Below are 17,010 nucleotides of genomic sequence, written 5' to 3'. Positions count from 1 at the left end.
ACTCGTTCAACTTGCAATGCAACAATGTTGCGAGACAAGTTGAACAAAAATGTTGCCCGTATTACCGGGCCTTAAAGGAACAGCACCATAACAAGCTTACGAGAACTGCTACATTACTGAATTGTACATGTACAAGAAGTACGTATACTAGTGACTGCTTTCGCTGCTATGCCAACGTGCAGTGAGTTGTCAATTACAACTAGCAGTTCACGTGACCACCCTGAATAGAGCCCGTATGCTGTCCTAAAACGACGAAAAAAGGAAATTTGATATATATAGTACGTAATTTTTTTCTGTTGTGAAATTCTTTCTACCTCAAACACGCCTTATTGAATATATCGACTATCACATTCAATTACTAGCAGATCCGTTATGTACCAATTGACAGATATGTGTGCAGGAATGTTGTTTAATAAAACAAAAACCGCTTTGTTTCTAATAATTCTATTTCTGTTTTGTTTACTTTCCTGTGTTGTTAACTTGTTTTTATCTTTATCAGTATTTGATCATAGCTTTCCAGAAGTAAGCTGTCGTCTTTAGTTTTGTTTCTTTTTTCAGCCTTCTTCTTGTTTGTTGATGTAAGCTGGTGTTTACGGCTCCGGAGAAAGCTACTTATAATTATTGGTGCAAGGTCGCCTCTAAACCAAGACCAAAGGTGATTGTTTTACGTAAGTCGTTTCTATGCTGAAGGATGCGGGCATTTGATTTTGTTTGAGGCCGCTTTTCGATCGCGTGACAAAGTTGCAACGCGAACGCCATATATAAATAGTACTTCGTATCAAGGATTGCAGATATAGCAGATGAACATAATTAGTGATAATTTTTTATTAATGCGAAAACTAACATGTTAATTGGCAAAAATACTTCATCAGCTGCCCGTCTATTTTCGTCTCGACCCAGCAGGGGGGCACTTCATGGACAAAGCGCAGGGGACTCAAACGTGACCCACTATAAATCACGAAAAAAATAAACACGTCTCGGTCTGTTCTAGATTTTTTCACTTCAAGATGCCACTGGTTTCTATTCCGGATTATCGACTTTAACAGAACAAAAAAAGTTTACATGTCTAGCAGAAATGGTCAGACTCATTTGCCTTGGACAATTTTAATATCCAGGAAAGCCGGAACGCAGAGTCTAGGACGACAGAAAACAACCTGGCAGAGTTTCTGTTCCATTGTCTGAACTTTGACTTACAAGGAACATGGTTTATAACCAGGGCTATTATATTTCGTAGCATGTTTAGCTAAAGTTATATTTCTGTATCATCTAAATGATTGATTTTTATACATATGGCCCTCGAGATATATAGTCTATATATTTTTTTGAAATGTACATATTTTTGATTGCAGTTGTATATTTCAGGTGGTTCTCGGTATTTTATAAGGGGCGTCCGACTCTCGTGTATTCCACCTACATGTGCGATTTATCTTGATTAGGATCCCTTTAAGTTTTTTCTCTGGTAAAATAACAGAAGTAAGTAAACAAACAGACAGACAAACAAACAAACAACTTGCTTAACTTGTTTCGCAAATACGGGGAGTTGCGTGCAGCGGTTTTCGTTACAGAGTATGCGCAGACGGTCTGTCCAGAGGAGCGGATTTGCGCGAGTGGTAAAGTGTCAGTCAAGTGAAACGCAAATTCAACATCGCGTGGAGGCGGTGAGCGAGTTGTCCCGAGCATGTTTGTATACTGACTTGTCTTTCTGATCTTACCTTACTTGCTTCCGAGCTATGCTTGCCGCGGTTGATTATGAGCGGTGGTCGCTTTGACTTTGAAGATGGTGGAACTTACTGCGGAGAATGGAAAAACAGCAAAGCGCACGGATACGGCATCTGCACGGGACCAAAAGGACAGGCTCGCTACGAAGGCTCCTGGAACAACGGATTCGAACTCAGCGGCGTTTATGTTTGGCCAAATGGACACCGTTTTGAAGGTGAATGGCTCAATGGCCGTAGACACGGACTCGGGGTCGAATATCGAGGTAAATGGACTTACCAGGGTGAATGGGAGGAAGGATTTAAAGCGCGTTACGGAATACAGAAATCGGAAAGCGGAGCTCGTTACGAGGGAAGTTGGACTTCAGGTTTGCAAGAAGGCTATGGAATCGAAATCTACGCCGACGGAGGTACGTTTTAGCATTACTGATGAAAATAAATTGCAGTCCAGGCATAATTTGTTGCTAATTTGCCGGCAGATGCGTTCAATTTTTCATCAGTCGTGAAAGAATGATGGGACATATATTCGGAAGAAAATTAACTCAATTGATCATTTATGTCAGTGGACAAGATACATTTGCAGCATTTGTCATTCTTTCTTATACATGTAGTTTAGTTACTGCCTTAAGCGCTATACTAAACTCGTCTAATTTCTTTGATTCCTGTTCTTGTTATTCTATACTAAACGGATTTTTCTGTTTTCGGGATTTCCTTTATCCGGATTTCTTGCGCGGGGAAAATCATCTTGACAGCTTTTCCCTCGCGTCAATTTGACAGTTCTTGAGTACGTTTTTTCGCCAGAATGTTGCCTGCTAATTAAGCTTATTTTGTGAATGTCGAACTTCGCCAAGGTCGTATTTTATGCAGCGCCGATATCAATGTTTGAGGTGGTCCATAACATCTGATTACAGGTGGGATTCTTTGTAATATTGAATCAGAGCTTAATGCGGTACGGTCGAACTTGAAATGAATCACGGCGCGATTGCGGGAGTTTTTACACAGAAATAAACATTCTGTCTGTAAAAGTTAAATCGAGGAAATGTTACATCTCTGAAAATACCAGTGGCTATTATTTTGTTCGAGACGAAACATCACAACTTAGACATAAGTGTTACACAATTGACTAAAAAGCAAACTTTGCTTTCCACTTTGTTGAGTAACAAATTTCACAAAGCGGCAGACATCAGTCGTATTCTTTCTCGATAAATGCTGAAACTAGTATCTTAATCAGTTTTAGCTGTCCTGTGAAATCTTTTATGCTTGACTTGTTCAACAGAATTCCAAATATCCGTGATCAGTGACTGTTTAATTCTTTCGCTTCTGCGAACAAGTATTGGCTTATCTGTTTCTCAAAACTTTGGAATTCACGCAAGTTCCAGGTTGCGATTTTTGCTGATTTGTTCGTCAGACATGTGTGTATAAAAATCTCAAATGGGCAGTAAAGGTGGAACCTTAGCGAGATTGTAGTAGTTAGGGAAAGATCGGGTCCAAAATAGGTAAACAGACTACATCCAAGTGGAGTCAGTGGATTATACCCTCTCTGTACGCACATTCGCAAACTGTCAACACACTAAACGGCTGTTGATGTTTTCTTTGAGTGTTTTCGTCAACTTTTGAATGTTTTGGCAGCGAATGACTTCGTCTACGGACTCTACGACGTTCTAGAACAAACCACAACTTTTCAGAAGCGGGAATGTTTAGCAGGAGCACTGCTGGAGATATGACCATTGATTGGGCTGTCAGCGCGCCTCCATTCTAATGTGTCGCCATTCAGTAATTTCCAAAGCTTATTTCAACTTCGGAATAAATCAGTTTTAAAATGGATTGTTCTATAATGTGTTCATTTTAAATGCGGATCGGTTCCAGAAAACAGCGTATTATTTCAATAACGCTCAAGGCATTAACAAGGTCGCGCAGGTGATTTTGTGCATGTCATGTCAGAATCCGAACGCCTTGAAATTTACACGAGATGTATGTTTCTCAGGATTTAATGTCTAATTTTTCAGTCCGTTCTAAAATTGTCGTGGAGTGGATATTAGGTTAATTTTTTGATTATTGTTTTGCCCAGGGCTGTGATTTTTTCTTATTTGCATAGTTTTAGGTTTATTTTTCTCATATCACTGTAATCATCTGATCTTGGCAGTTCAGCTTTGTTATTTGATTCTTGAATTTCATTTCTGGGAACGAGTTGCACGTACTTCCTGTACAGTTTAGGAAAGTATTGCACAAATACAGTTAGTCGCATGTTTCATGAATTGAGCTAATTTGCGAACAAAAGGCAGCAAGTGTTAGATGGTTTCATAGTAATTGCCATTTTATTGAGACTACGCCGACCAATCTATACATGAAGATTAAAGAACCAAATGGAATTACTTGACCTTAATATAGGATATATGAAAAGAGTGGCAAGCTTAGAATGGGCACATAATTGCTAATCTGCTCCTCTCCAGCTTCACTGAAAGGGAGTTGCATATTGCATGCCTGGGCGATCTTTCACAAACATGTCGGATATGACTCTTGTTCCAAGTTGTGTGGTAACAACGAAGATTTTGTGTTAATGTATCTCAAGCACTAGTTTATTTCAAACATCAATTTCAGCAGTGCTGATTTTAAGATAAAACACTTGCAAGTAGTCCTTGCACTTAGAGTAGGCCCTGTATTTTGCAGTTTGTGTTTATGTTTGATAGTTGATATAGCAACAATTTGGTTTAGGTCTTACAAGCAAGTCGCTTTCTAATGTTGTGCACCGCAGGTTGAGTCTCTCCTGCAGAGGTTTAAAATGAGCTTTGCAACAATGTGTACTTTGTTTAAGAATCAAAGGCAACCTTTTGTGATCTAAATGATCAAAATTAACTGTCAGTGATGCATTTAATAGTTTTTGTGGTAATTCAAGCCAGCATTAAGCAAGCAATCAGGTGGAAACCGGTTTAACTCTAATAGAAAAACATATCACATTCTGAAAGCACACTAGTCTTGTAGACTGGCGACAAAAAGGATTTTATGAGTGTGTCTTATGACAAAGGCCTTTAAAGGAGAGCACTCTTACACCGTATAATAAAATGTGTCGTTTCTAAAACTAAACTGTTTGATATTATGCTCATAATGTCTCTTGGTTGGATGATTGTTTTGTTTACATTCACTGATGACACAGTGTAAGCTGTTAATCTTGTGATTAGTGTACATTACCCAGTTAAGTCTTTAATATCAGCAATCTTATTTTGCATAGTGAAGAACATGCTTTTGATGCCAGGGTCAAAATAAAAAGCAACATTCAAAAGAGGAGCCAACAGTCATAAAATTGAAACTGTTTTAAAGAGGAAGACTGTACTTAATATTTTAAAATGTTCTTGCAATCGTGTTTGCTACAGTGAGTCAGCTTAAGTTCAGTATAGTTTGATAATGCATTTGGACCAGGTCATGCGTGTACATGTAATATCAAATTATAACACATGGGGCCCCCTGCATTGTTGTAAAGGTAATAGCAAGCTTGCTTCGTGCAGTGCATTGTTGAGTTATAATTTATAAGCACGCAAGTATTGTAAATAACATTCATGCAGTGCAAGAAAGCACTTGGGTGTGTCTCATGCTTCTCTATGCACTCCTTTGATGATTTGAAAAATTCCTGCCAGCTTATTGAACATAGCTCGACAATACACATGGGTGTGTTTGCGGTTCCTTTATGTTATTTTCACACATGTGCAGCTCCATTATGGCTGTGCCGAGAAGAGAGATCAAAGTCAATTTGCATTTATCAAGTGCAGTTTATGTTGTCCATAAGTATCACAACCACTAGAGTGGTAAAACTGCCTTAAAAATTTTGAATTCAAAGCAGTTTTATTTATACCCCCGTTTTGGGTCCGGCGTGGCTCCTCCCGTCTCTCGTCCCCCCCCTCCCGCCCTCCCGCTCCCCCCCTCTCCTCCGCCCCCTTTCCGCCCCCCCCTCCCTCCCCCCCCCCCCTCCCCCCCCCCTCCCCCCCCCCGTCTCCTCCTCCCCCTCCCTCGACTCCCCGCCCGCCCCCACCCGTCCCCCCCGCCCCCTTCCCCCCTCCCTCCTCTTCCCCTCTCTCCCCTCTCCGGCCCCACCCCCCGATCTTAACACGTGATCTGAAAAAATTTCCACATGGTCAGCATTTTACATGGGTCTTGTCAGGGATGATTTGATTATTAATGGTCGCTCCATGGCCATGTAAATATCGTTTTTTCAGCATCAAATGAACAATAATGGCACAATTGAGGCAAAAGGGTTGGAAAACATGTGTAAAACCCTAATCATTTAAACTTCCTGATCAGTATGGTTCCCTCAATCTTTTTTTAGGATACTACTATGGACAGTGGAAAACAGGAATGCGCTCTGGGTATGCTGTACGAAGTGGTGAAGTTAAACGAGAAAACAGCACCACAAGGCATTACAAGCGTTGTATTTCTAGACAGACAACTGTGGATAACTTTAAATCTAATGGTGTTCTACCTAGTCAGAACAGTAGTAGACCTATTCCATGGCACAAGAAGACTCCCTCACAGACCTCTGACTCTCAGTCACAATCTCCAAAATCACCAAATGATCCGGGGAATGCTAGTGAAACCGGGTCAGTGAACAGTACAGCGGGCAGTGGGTCGGCGCAGTCTTACACAATGGAAACTGTTGATTCAAATGGACAAATTGAAAGAGCAAGTAATCGCTTAATAGAAACATACAAAGGGGAATGGAAAAATGACAAGCGCCATGGATTGGGCATCATAGAAGATACTGATGGATTTAAATACATTGGTGAATGGAATGAGAACATGCGTCATGGTTTAGGTGTAGCCACCTTTCCAGATGAAACAAAACTTGAAGGAGAATGGAAAAATGACGAACTGATTACTGATGTTAAAAAGAAGGGCGCATTAGTTTCTCTTGTTACTAGATTTAAGCAGCGGCTCAGAGTTATTTGTGAGGGAGCACAAGATGCCGCAGAGAAAGCTGAACAGAAATCTCAGGTTGCATTGTCTAGAGCTGCGGCATCACGGGACAAAGCTGTAGATGCAGTCAGTGCTGCTGGGGATGCTGTCTCGGCAGCAGCTATCGCTCAAAAGCGGGTCAGAGCAATCATGTCTAAAATGAAAGACAAAACGTAGAGAAAAAGATGCTGTTTTGATGTGATGGAAAATTTTTGCGGCAGTTTCCCTGCAGATGTTTAGCACCTCACTTGTGCATCATGGCGCCTTCATCAACATGCATTGTCACAACTTAATTGACCATATAAGCCAAGCACAGTGTGGACTCATGAAATGCTCAATTCATGCACAGAAGTTTGTTGGAATTGGAGTATACTAGCTTACCTTGGTGGCTAGAAAAATGACAACACGTGTCAAACTACATCACGTTACTTTGGCGAGTGCACCACCACCAAGGTCCCCATGCAAATATATACAGCTTAGTAAGTCTTAATTGTATCTGATAATACGGAAATTACATGTACTTATTACATGTATGTACTGTTAGGTTCTGTACTTGTAGCAAATTATTGTGCAGCTACTGTAGTTACCAATCTTGGGGTGTTAGTGTGTGAATCTTTAAAAGAATATTAAGGGTTAGTATAGTTGATGTATTTAGTAGTGTTGTAGTATAGCGTGTATATTGTTCAATAAAGCAGTCACTGCAGACTTAGTTAGTGTCAAACGAAGAGGTATTCAGAGGTAGATTGACAGTTTTTGAGGAGGAAATTATTTTAATCATGATGTATTGTCTTAGTTAGCCTGTTTCTTAGACAAGACTGCTAATTTTTAAAATGAATTTTTTAAAATACATTGTAATGTCTATAGAAAAGCTGTTAACACAGTGAAAGTTCACCTTTAAATTCATGTTTGGTACATGAGAAGCACACCTACTTGAATGTACATGTAAGTTCCTTGTGTAAAATTTCCCATATTTTTATAAGTAAACAGAATTTTGAAATTATGCTGCTTATGGCATTTTAAGAATGCTTCAGAAAAGCTGCTGGGTTTGAGTTTGAATTTTGAATGTGGCTGGACTCTGGATCCGTCGTCCACTAGAATTTGCTTAGTTTGACAAATTTTTGCCATCTACAGACTGTACACATAGTCAACATACTGATACATGTACATACAATAATGTTGTTAAATTTTAACTTTGCACTTAAACTTTGAAGAATGCAGAATTGAAGTAACTTCATCATAGTATTTACTATTGGAATGTATTATCTTATTGGCTTAGTTTTAGCATTTAACTGGCCCCCAAAAATGTAGACTTTAATTTATTTGTGCATGTGTGTTTTTGCTCTGTATATATATATATATATAATATAAAGGTATTGTAATATCAAATTGTTCAGTTCTGCAAACAAATTTATACCATTTTACCATTGATAGTTCTTCATGCATTTGAATGCTGAAACCCATTCAATTTATTGAAACCAAATTTGGAGCCATTAGACAAGAAGGACATATTGTCAATAATTTTGGAAACTGCTACTAGCATTTTTTAAAAGTTGGAAATGTTGAGTTACTTCTTTTTTGTCTACTACAAACCCTGCATGGAGCCAAAAATCTAAGGCCTTAAAAAGTGTTTCTCAGAATTTTTATTTGCCTGTGTACAGTAGATCAATGCAAAATGCTCAACAGTGCAAAGAAGTGCAAAGGTTTATTTTTACATTTTACAATTAATGCAGATTTTTTGATGACCTTTGAAATAATTTGTACACAAATGCATGGTACAAATGATACTTAAACCGGTTTCCGCTGAACATTTGAGCAATGAAGGCAAAAATGAAGTTACCAAAAAGACCTCATAGCAACGGCACAGTTTTAGTACAGTTAAGAAGAACCTATCAAAATTTTAGCTCTCAAGCTTACCCGACAAGGGAAAAACAAATTTGAAGTTCTCCATATTTAAAGTGCCTATGAAGTAGAAAATAATTGCTGTTTATTTTAAAGGCTTCTCAAAATAAAGAAGAATGGCGTTTTCCTTTTTGCAATATCCGTTTTCGTTTTAGAGATATTTACGTTTTTATATTGTGCAAATGAGGAAAGTGATGACGTCATTGATTGTTCCACAAAAAGATGAAGCATTGAATCAAGAATATCTCTTGGAATATTTTAGCTGTGTTCTTCAAACTTGGCATGATTAATGTACACCACAAAAGACACAAAATGACACCTGTCGTGCTGTTGCCATGGCAACTGTTTTGCTGCAAATACCTATTTTAATTAATACTGATATCCCCAGTTTTTGCTTAATCAAAGATTATCCACTCCCAACAAGCTAATGAGGAGAGTTAGGGTAATAGGGCATTATGTGTGTTCCAAGCTGGACCCTCTGTCCCACTTTAAAGGGTTGCAAATTGAGATATTTGGTTTATGACAGAAAGAGCCTGGAACCAAGAGTGTTGCCATGGTTACATCATAGTATGAGCCATCTTGCATCTTTAAGGGAGGTCACTACTGATGCCAAGTTTCAGAAATATCAGAGATATTTTTTTCAGAGATATCCTTGATTTTGTGATCTATCTTTCAGTGGAACAATTTATGACGTCATCACTTTCCTCATTTGCATAACACAAAAACGTGAATATCTCCTAAACGAAAGAAGATCTTTCAAATCGGTAAACGCCATTCTTCTTTATTTGTAAAAGTCTTTCAAATAAGTATTAATTAATTTTTACTTCATAGGCACTTTAAGTTAAAATGGAAGTTTCCTGTCAGTTCAAAACAAAACAACACACATTTTAAGCTTTTCTTACGAGGTTTGACATTAACTTTCTCGAGAATTAGAGAAATGAATTACAGTGAGATGATTCAAACAGTAAACAAAATGTTACTGTGCTATGAGCAGATTTTTAGTAATTAATTTTTTCACTTATTGCTCGAACTTTGAGCAGAATCCATCTTAATATTATTGTAAAGTACATTCTTAATTCTGTGACAATGTGTGGTTCCAGAAAATATCCATACTCCCCCCCACAGAAGGGATTGGAATTCTGGGGAGGAGGGGGGATCACAAAGACCCAAAACTCTCAAGTAATGTATGAAGCTAAATTGGAATTTCCAGAGGGGTGGGGGGGTCATAGGGCAAATCCCTTCTGTGGGGGAGGTATGGATATTTTCTGGAACCACACAATGTTCTAACATCTTTATGTTGATTTCCTATCTTATGAGCCAATCAAAAGGCCATCAACTACAGCTAACTTGATTGTTATTGGCTATGCAACAGCAAAACCAACATAGAGTTGCTAAGAAGCCAAGATCAAAATGTTAACCTTATTATAGGAATATAACGAAGCATTTTAACAACGCAAACAAAATATACGCCTAATAAAATTAACGCGAATTTAAGAAAAGTTCTGGTTAAATGCTTATAGTAAACATGTTTATATTAATTAGCATCAATAAAATTAACGCAAATTTTTGAAATTCGGGTTAATAACATGTATCGTTAATTTCCTATAATAAGGTAGTAAGCAGCAATGCTGTGGTATGTATACTGCAATTTTGTCTAGATACTGTGCTGCATTTTCCAAGCCTGTTGATTGGTTCACCAAATGAGCATATTACTGACAAATTATAGTGAAGATAGCCTTGCCAATCAAGCTTGCTACACTTTGCAGAAATTGTCAAAATTTTCGGGAGGGCCGTTATTGCAAAGTACTGCTGAAACAGTATTTGTCAGAGTTTTCAGTGTTTAAATTGCCTTTTGCAGTTTTTTCTTTAATAACAGTTCAAAAAAAATTGCCACATTTATTGATTAGTTATTAGTTTCTGTTGACAATCAAAGTATGGCTACACTAAAAAGATAAATTGTAGGATTTCTAGTGTTAGTCTTTACCTGCTGAAAGTGACAAAATTAATTATTTTGACAAAAAGTTAGAATGCTCGAAAAACAATCTTTTGTTAACAAATCATTGAAAACTTGAATATCAGTGTAGGTGCTTTTTGAACATCAGGGTAGCTGAAGTTTTCGAAAACTTTTCCTGCCAATGATTGCTTTTTGGGTAGTCTAAATACTTGCACTTTGCAGTGTCACTGAAGTCTAAGGACTACATAGTTATTTTAGAAATGATTAGAACAAGAAAGAAACCAAACACATGAATTAAAATGGTTTTATTTTTGTATCGATTAGCTGTAAATTACAAAATGATGGGAATAAAGTATTTTTATAGAGATAGACATGAGTGTTTGTGCTTGTTTTATATACTCTAACTAGTCTCTGTCTATTTTCAGTAGTAAGACAAAAACGAACAAAACAAAAGATTAAGAAAGGGATATAATAATATTGTATTACTCCCACCATCCAAGTTGAGACCATTTCAGTCGCTATGGCAACTAAAATTTTGGAGCTGGCGACTAAATTAGAACCGAAGTCGTCAGCCTGGTGACTAAAATTGAGAAGAAGGATTGAAGCGTGAGCTTAATTTAGCGACTAAAATTTTTCACTGGCAACCAAACTTGAGCAGTCAGTGGCCAAGTGGCCGCTAAGGAAAACCTTGGAGGGTTGTACTCCAGAATCTATTTCACAGCTGGTAAGTAAATCCATTCATCGACAATTTTCCTGTGCTGTGCAACTGTTGTATAACTCGTAGATAGAGCCAGGGTGGAGAGTTACTAAGTTGCAACACCCCCCCCCCCCAATGAGAAGTTTTGTTTTGTTCAGGAGTACCTGACCCCCCCCCCCCTTTCAAAATGTGCTCACAACCATTTGGTTAATGTTGAAACTATGCAATAAGATGATGTCTTGTCATTGCTACGGCTTTTGCAACCTTGTTCCCAGGAACTCTTCCCCCCCCCCCCCCCCTCTAGAGCGAGAGAAGAGAGACCCTGGTTTGGTCTGGTCATGTGTCTGCTGCTCTAGGGGCCAGAAGAGACAGACCATGGGAACAAGGTTGAGACTTTTGCATCATGACAGGCATATCCCTTTCCTCCTCATGCTGGCATGATGATGATCGGTGACTATTAGTAATATTTACTTTATACGAGCTATTGTACCATTGTAAATGAGGCAATCAAACATCTTATGGTTGCTGAGAGAAAGATAATGTAAACTTGAATACCACATTTTGAGATAATCTGGTGTTTGTTACAGAGTAAGCTGATGAGTACAGAATAACTTAAGTTCAGACAACAGTACTGGAGTGACATCCCAGTGCCGTGGTTGGGGGAGGGAGGGGTACACCCTGTAGTGGACAGTAATGGGGAGGCTCCACCCAAAAGGGGTGTCAGAATGTATAGGCATTTATACCATATATGCCATAGAAAATACAGCCAATCAGAATACAGGAAAGCCGTTGTATATTCGACGGTATTCAACCCAACCTTCCCATCGTGCGCTGCGATTGTATTCTCAACGAAATTTAGAAGGCATATTTTCTATGGCATGGTATAAAATAGTTACACAACACTTTCTCATGGTATACTATGGAATATCCCACATGCAAGTCACTTGTATTTTCTTGCTATACACACTCGCCTAAAGACTCGTGTGTATACCAAGAAAATACAAGTGACTTGATGTGGGATATTCCATAGTATACCACTCGAAAGCATTGCATAACTAGTATATACCTATACCTACATTAGTGGAAGTATACAAATGGGTAGAAAAAACTTTCATTTCAAATATCTCAAACAGACCCAAAGAACAGATGATTCACATGAGTAAAAACTTAGGAAAGAGATACTGTATCGTTACTGTGGTTCTGTGAAAGGGTTGCCATTTTCTATTGAAGGTACATGAAAGGGTTACCTTTTCTGTCATAAGTGGTGTGTAAAGGATAAGGTTTTGGACTTTGGGGTAGAGCATTCTTTTTAAAATATTTTTGAGTACGCTCCTCCCTAAAAGTGACATGAAGTGAGTTATGGCAAGAGAGGAAGATAAAATAGTTGCACCCATATTATCAGGATGCAATCTTTCCTCAGCTGAAAATCAAATCAATTATGACTGGCATGGGAACAACTCTGTAGTATACTGTTGCTTTGTGCCACTTATGTCCAGGATGAAATGCAAGGATTTTTTTTTGTTTAATGGATTGAGTACTTCATGTTTAACTGTGTTGTTTGACATTTCCATATTACTTCATATTTGACAAATTTTGGTGTGTTTTGGTGAACTTTTATTAATGAGTACACTTTGTGATACCAGTTATGAGGAGCGTGCATCTCATTAGTGTTCAATCCTAGACATATCTGCTTTGTGCTACAGAAACCAGAGTAAGACACAGTCTGGCCTTGTAAGCCACTACCACTGCCACTTTTTAAAAAACTGGCAGTGCATCAGTCCAGTAGGGGTGTAGAATTGAAAAATCCGAGACTTGCTGAGACGCCGAGACCCTTGTTTAAAACCCGAGATAAAGATGCTGCGATTCAAAAATCCGAGCGCGAGACTTTTACAGCGCTCTGAAGCTCTTTGTCTACACTATGCATAGTACAAACAATTGTTTCTAGATAAATCAGAACGGCAAATTAACGAGCAGTATACAGCATTAAATCGTGATTTTTCTTTGTTTTTGTTGCTTTACGACAGTTCATTCACATTAAAGTTTTGCTTGGCTTGTGAGATTCCGAAACTCAAATTGCAAAATTCAAGATCCTGAGATTACCTGTTTTTGGAGCTTTAAGATTCCGAGACACTACCGGTAGTTTGTAAAGCCAAGATTTTGAGACTCCCCTAAAATTTGCCAAGACTCAATATATTTCAAGGACCATCCTACACCCCTTCCAGTATTACCACTTGGTAAAGAAATATTGAAAAAGAACCAACTAAAGATTGAGTGTCTGAAATATTATGTTTAGAAATGTTCCTGTTCAATCATCACTTTCATCATCACTTTCATCATCAATTTCCTGTTCTTCGCTGTCATCATCAACAATCATGTTGAGATCTAATTCTTCATTTCCCATAAAGGCCTGAGTTAAATTCAACAGCACATGGTCTGAGAAGTCTTTCAGACTGTCTTCACTCTCACAATCACTGTCCTCTTCAGTTCCTTCAGTGTCTTGATCTTGACTTACCAGATACTTTATACCCTCCTGATTACTGAAACAAACAAATAAGTTAAAGCCAAACTTGAACAAATCCAGCCAAGCACAAAGCGTGATGATCAGATCCCATGAAATTGGCTTTTTTAGTGCAATCATTCGAGGGGGCATCCTTCCACCAATATATTTCCTCATAATGGCAGAAGATGTCCAGTACTGCTGAAGGAGCATTGTCTCAAATGTTACAAAAAAGGCTGTGGCAAGAGAGCGTGAGGACTCTTGAGCTTGTGAACATTTTTCTAATGCCTCCTTTATGTTGTATGCTAACTTCTTCTCCAAATTTTCAGCTTGTTGTGGATCCTCGTGCAGTGCCAGATCATAGCAAAAGCAAAACGCATTCTCAATTGCTTCACGAAAAGCTTTGTCTTCAAGCTTGTTCAAGTGCAGTCGAGAGTTTTCTGGTTCCAAGGTGTTCAAGAGTGCAGGATTGTCATACCAGATCTGCTGCCTTGAGGCAATGGCAATGCAAACCCTCTGTAGGGTAGCCATGAGTACATCTTCATCAATGTCTTGGAAAAGATTGTTCTCAGGGATAAAGTAATTTGGACAAGACATGTTCACAAGGAAACTATACAGTTTTTGAAGTATTCTTAACACTCCAATACCCATTTTGTCACTCCTCCAATAATTCGAAGAAACTTCTTCACAAACCCAAAACATTGCAGTTTTGAGATGATAGGACTGCAACCCTCTCTTACTAGGGTGTTTAAGGAAATGTCTCCATATTCCTTTCACAGTCAAGTAGCATCCCTTTTGGCAGTCACTCAAGGATTGCGCCAGCTTTCTCTCGCATGAACTAAAGGAGATGCGCCATTCTAAACCAGTCCGACTTCTGAGTGGACTAACAGGCACCAGTGCACATCCTTCTTTTGTAATCAAGGAAATGAGTTCCAGACTTGGCCATCCACTTTGCCTGTGTCTTGAGATCCAGTTGTAAGCTACAGTTGGCCAATAGGGAAATGACAAGCATAACGCCATATCAAACATAGTACCTCCCCCTTCTCTGTGAAAAGACACTAACATTTACGGCTGGTCCTCCTTGATCTACAACAAACAAAACCTTTTGACTCTTCATAGTTAGTACTAACTATGCTCCTTGTAACTTCACTGTGAGACTTGTGGAGAGACTTTTTGCTACAAGAAGTATATTTTTCTTTAAATTCTGCCTTTTTAAAGTCACCGTTCTGCTTCTCATCATTATTTTCAACATCACTTTCTCCAAGGCTGTACATAATCAAATTACTAAGTACACTTCGCAAATGCAAAGACATGTAAAACTCATCAGTGACAGCTGATGGATGTAGGTAAACTGCTACTTCACTACCATCACAGTTCATGGCAATATTTGAAAGGTCTATCCACCGAGTGACAGCTTCATGATTCACTAGCTTGATTACGGCATAGCCTGGAAATTCTGAACTGAATTCAACTACACCGTCTAGAACATCTGATGAACTACAACTTCCAGATTCACCAAGTTTTAGCGAGCTCCAGACAAGATTAAAATCAGCTTCATCCCTGGTCGCAACCTGCATGGAACTTTCTTCTTCCATCAAGTGTATGTATTCAGGTAAACCGAATCCTTCACTTACACTTCCAACTAAGTTTATTTTAAGCTTTTCAGAAAATATAGCATATGGATCTTGCAGTTCAAAAAGTGACAGAATTTCAGTTTCAAATAAATCTGTGATGACCAAATTGAACTTACTTTCCAACTTCGGAATCGCTTCCCTTCCAGACTGCAATTCAGTGTTGATAACATCTTTCATATCTTCTGAAAGATGAATGTTAGTGAAGTCTCCTATAAGCGGAAAAGCTCTTCCACAAGGTGTGGAGGACGCCATCGTTAACGTGATGTCTTTACAGAAATTCACTGTGCCAGGACAGTGTAAACATGTATTCTCAAGACTCTCGTCACGTTCGCGCCCGCGAGGAGAGGTTTTCACAAAGATATAGCTTCAAGGAGTCATTTTCTCTTGCTCGTACGACTTTTCTTCACTGAGCACGTAAGAATGCATGTTTTCTTGATAAGGATGGTCTTCTTGAAAGACTCAAGCTTAAATTTTGCCAAGATTTCTTGCAGACGTAAGAGTAGCTGTAGGAGTTTACAGGCAGAAAAAGGCAGGCGCTTCCGCTATGTTGATCGAGGAAGACTGGAAACTAATTAAGAGTCCATATTGTAAAAGGGGAGGGGCTGGAGGGGTCGATCTAGGAGGGATAAGGAGGGACGGCCTACAAATTAGCTTTCCAAAATCACATAAAAACTTTTAATCCCTCAATTGTGTAATATTTTCTTCATAACTATCCCCATAAACGCACCTTGAACACAGCGTGTGATCCAGTAAAACAAATCACATCTGTTTATATATTCTGTTTATTTTTGTTTTCTTTTAATAACTCGGTCAGTTTAATAACTCGGTCAGTTTAATAACTTCTTCTTTTGGAATATTTAATCTCAGGCATAAAGTTTCAAAAATTGAATGACTTGGTCAAAAATTTAGTTTAATAAGGCATTTCATATAAACTTCGGGGTTAACAGCGCCGAGCCGAGTTCTAAATAAACATGATAAACGCTCCCAGCGTTTAATCGATAAAATCAGAAAGACCTTGATAAAATACGATACAAAGAGAATGATAGACGAATTGCGCTGCTACCGCAAGCTTTTCGCTATAAGATAAAAAAAGTTTGGTGTGCGTATTTTTATTGAAAGTTACTTTCCTTATCAACAAAAAGTATATCAGGGAACTATTTTGTCTGACAAAAAAGGCACAACGCGGTTCGAACGTAACACTGAAACAATGCGCAGATGACATTTCTTAAATATAACAAACAAAACTTCTCTAAAATCGTGGTTAAGAAACCCATATAGCGCCCAATTACACGCGGAGTTTATATAGCACAGCCATTTAACGACGTGGCTCGCGTATCGGCGATTAGGAAGTCGTTCTTTGAAGACGGCATCCACGGAGTGAAAGATAAAAAACGGTAAGGAACACACCATGAATACTCCAACTAGAAGACTGAGTGTTTTGGCGGATTTCCTCTCCTTTGCAATCCGCACCTTTTGGCCGTCAAACGTCCAACCACATAACAGTCCTATTCTGCACGAATGGTCCAGTGAGATTCGATATATGAGGGTGTAAACCACGACACATATGGTTAACGGTATAAGAATGTCTAGCAGAAGCAATGGCAGAGCGTGGCTGATGGAAATCGAAAATCCGGGATCCATGTAGCCTAGGTTTTTCCAGGCGAAAAAGCTGC

The 17,010-nt window shown here is 38.7% G+C and overlaps 1 protein-coding gene and 1 pseudogene across 2 annotated transcripts; one reads left to right on the top strand and one right to left on the bottom strand.

Moving 5' to 3' along the window:
- The first annotated feature begins 1,609 nt into the window (after nt 1-1,609).
- Nucleotides 1,610-10,880, top strand: LOC144651518 (junctophilin-3-like). 2 transcript variants are annotated; one of them, XR_013570329.1, is made up of 3 exons: nt 1,610-2,125; nt 6,031-8,611; nt 9,397-10,880. XR_013570329.1 is itself a non-coding variant. In XM_078511480.1 (2 exons), the coding sequence occupies exons 1-2, from the start codon at nt 1,750-1,752 to the stop codon at nt 6,831-6,833; spliced, it is 1,179 nt and encodes a 392-aa protein (XP_078367606.1). In that variant the 5' UTR covers nt 1,610-1,749; the 3' UTR covers nt 6,834-10,880. The 2 variants fall into 2 exon arrangements, 1 of the variants encoding a protein (XP_078367606.1); XM_078511480.1 differs by having other exon boundaries at nt 6,031-10,880.
- A 1,881-nt stretch (nt 10,881-12,761) lies between these two features.
- Nucleotides 12,762-15,605, bottom strand: LOC144651563 (uncharacterized; annotated as a pseudogene).
- Nucleotides 15,606-17,010: the final 1,405 nt, after the last annotated feature.

Source organism: Oculina patagonica, chromosome 4 (assembly GCF_052425735.1).
Source record: "Oculina patagonica isolate OP01 chromosome 4, crgOcupat, whole genome shotgun sequence".
NCBI lineage: Eukaryota > Metazoa > Cnidaria > Anthozoa > Scleractinia > Oculinidae > Oculina > Oculina patagonica.
The sequence above is the reverse complement of the archived record's forward strand: the minus strand, read 5'-3'. Positions and strand labels throughout refer to the sequence as shown.

What these genes read in the sequence shown, in the direction of transcription:
- LOC144651518 (XM_078511480.1), top strand. Translation starts at nt 1,750, where the DNA reads ATGAGCGGTGGTCGCTTTGACTTTGAAGATGGTGGAACTTACTGCGGA. An exon ending in CGAAATCTACGCCGACGGAG is followed by an intron (nt 2,126 to 6,030) that starts GTACGTTTTAGC and finishes ATCTTTTTTTAG; the next exon opens with GATACTACTATGGACAGTGG.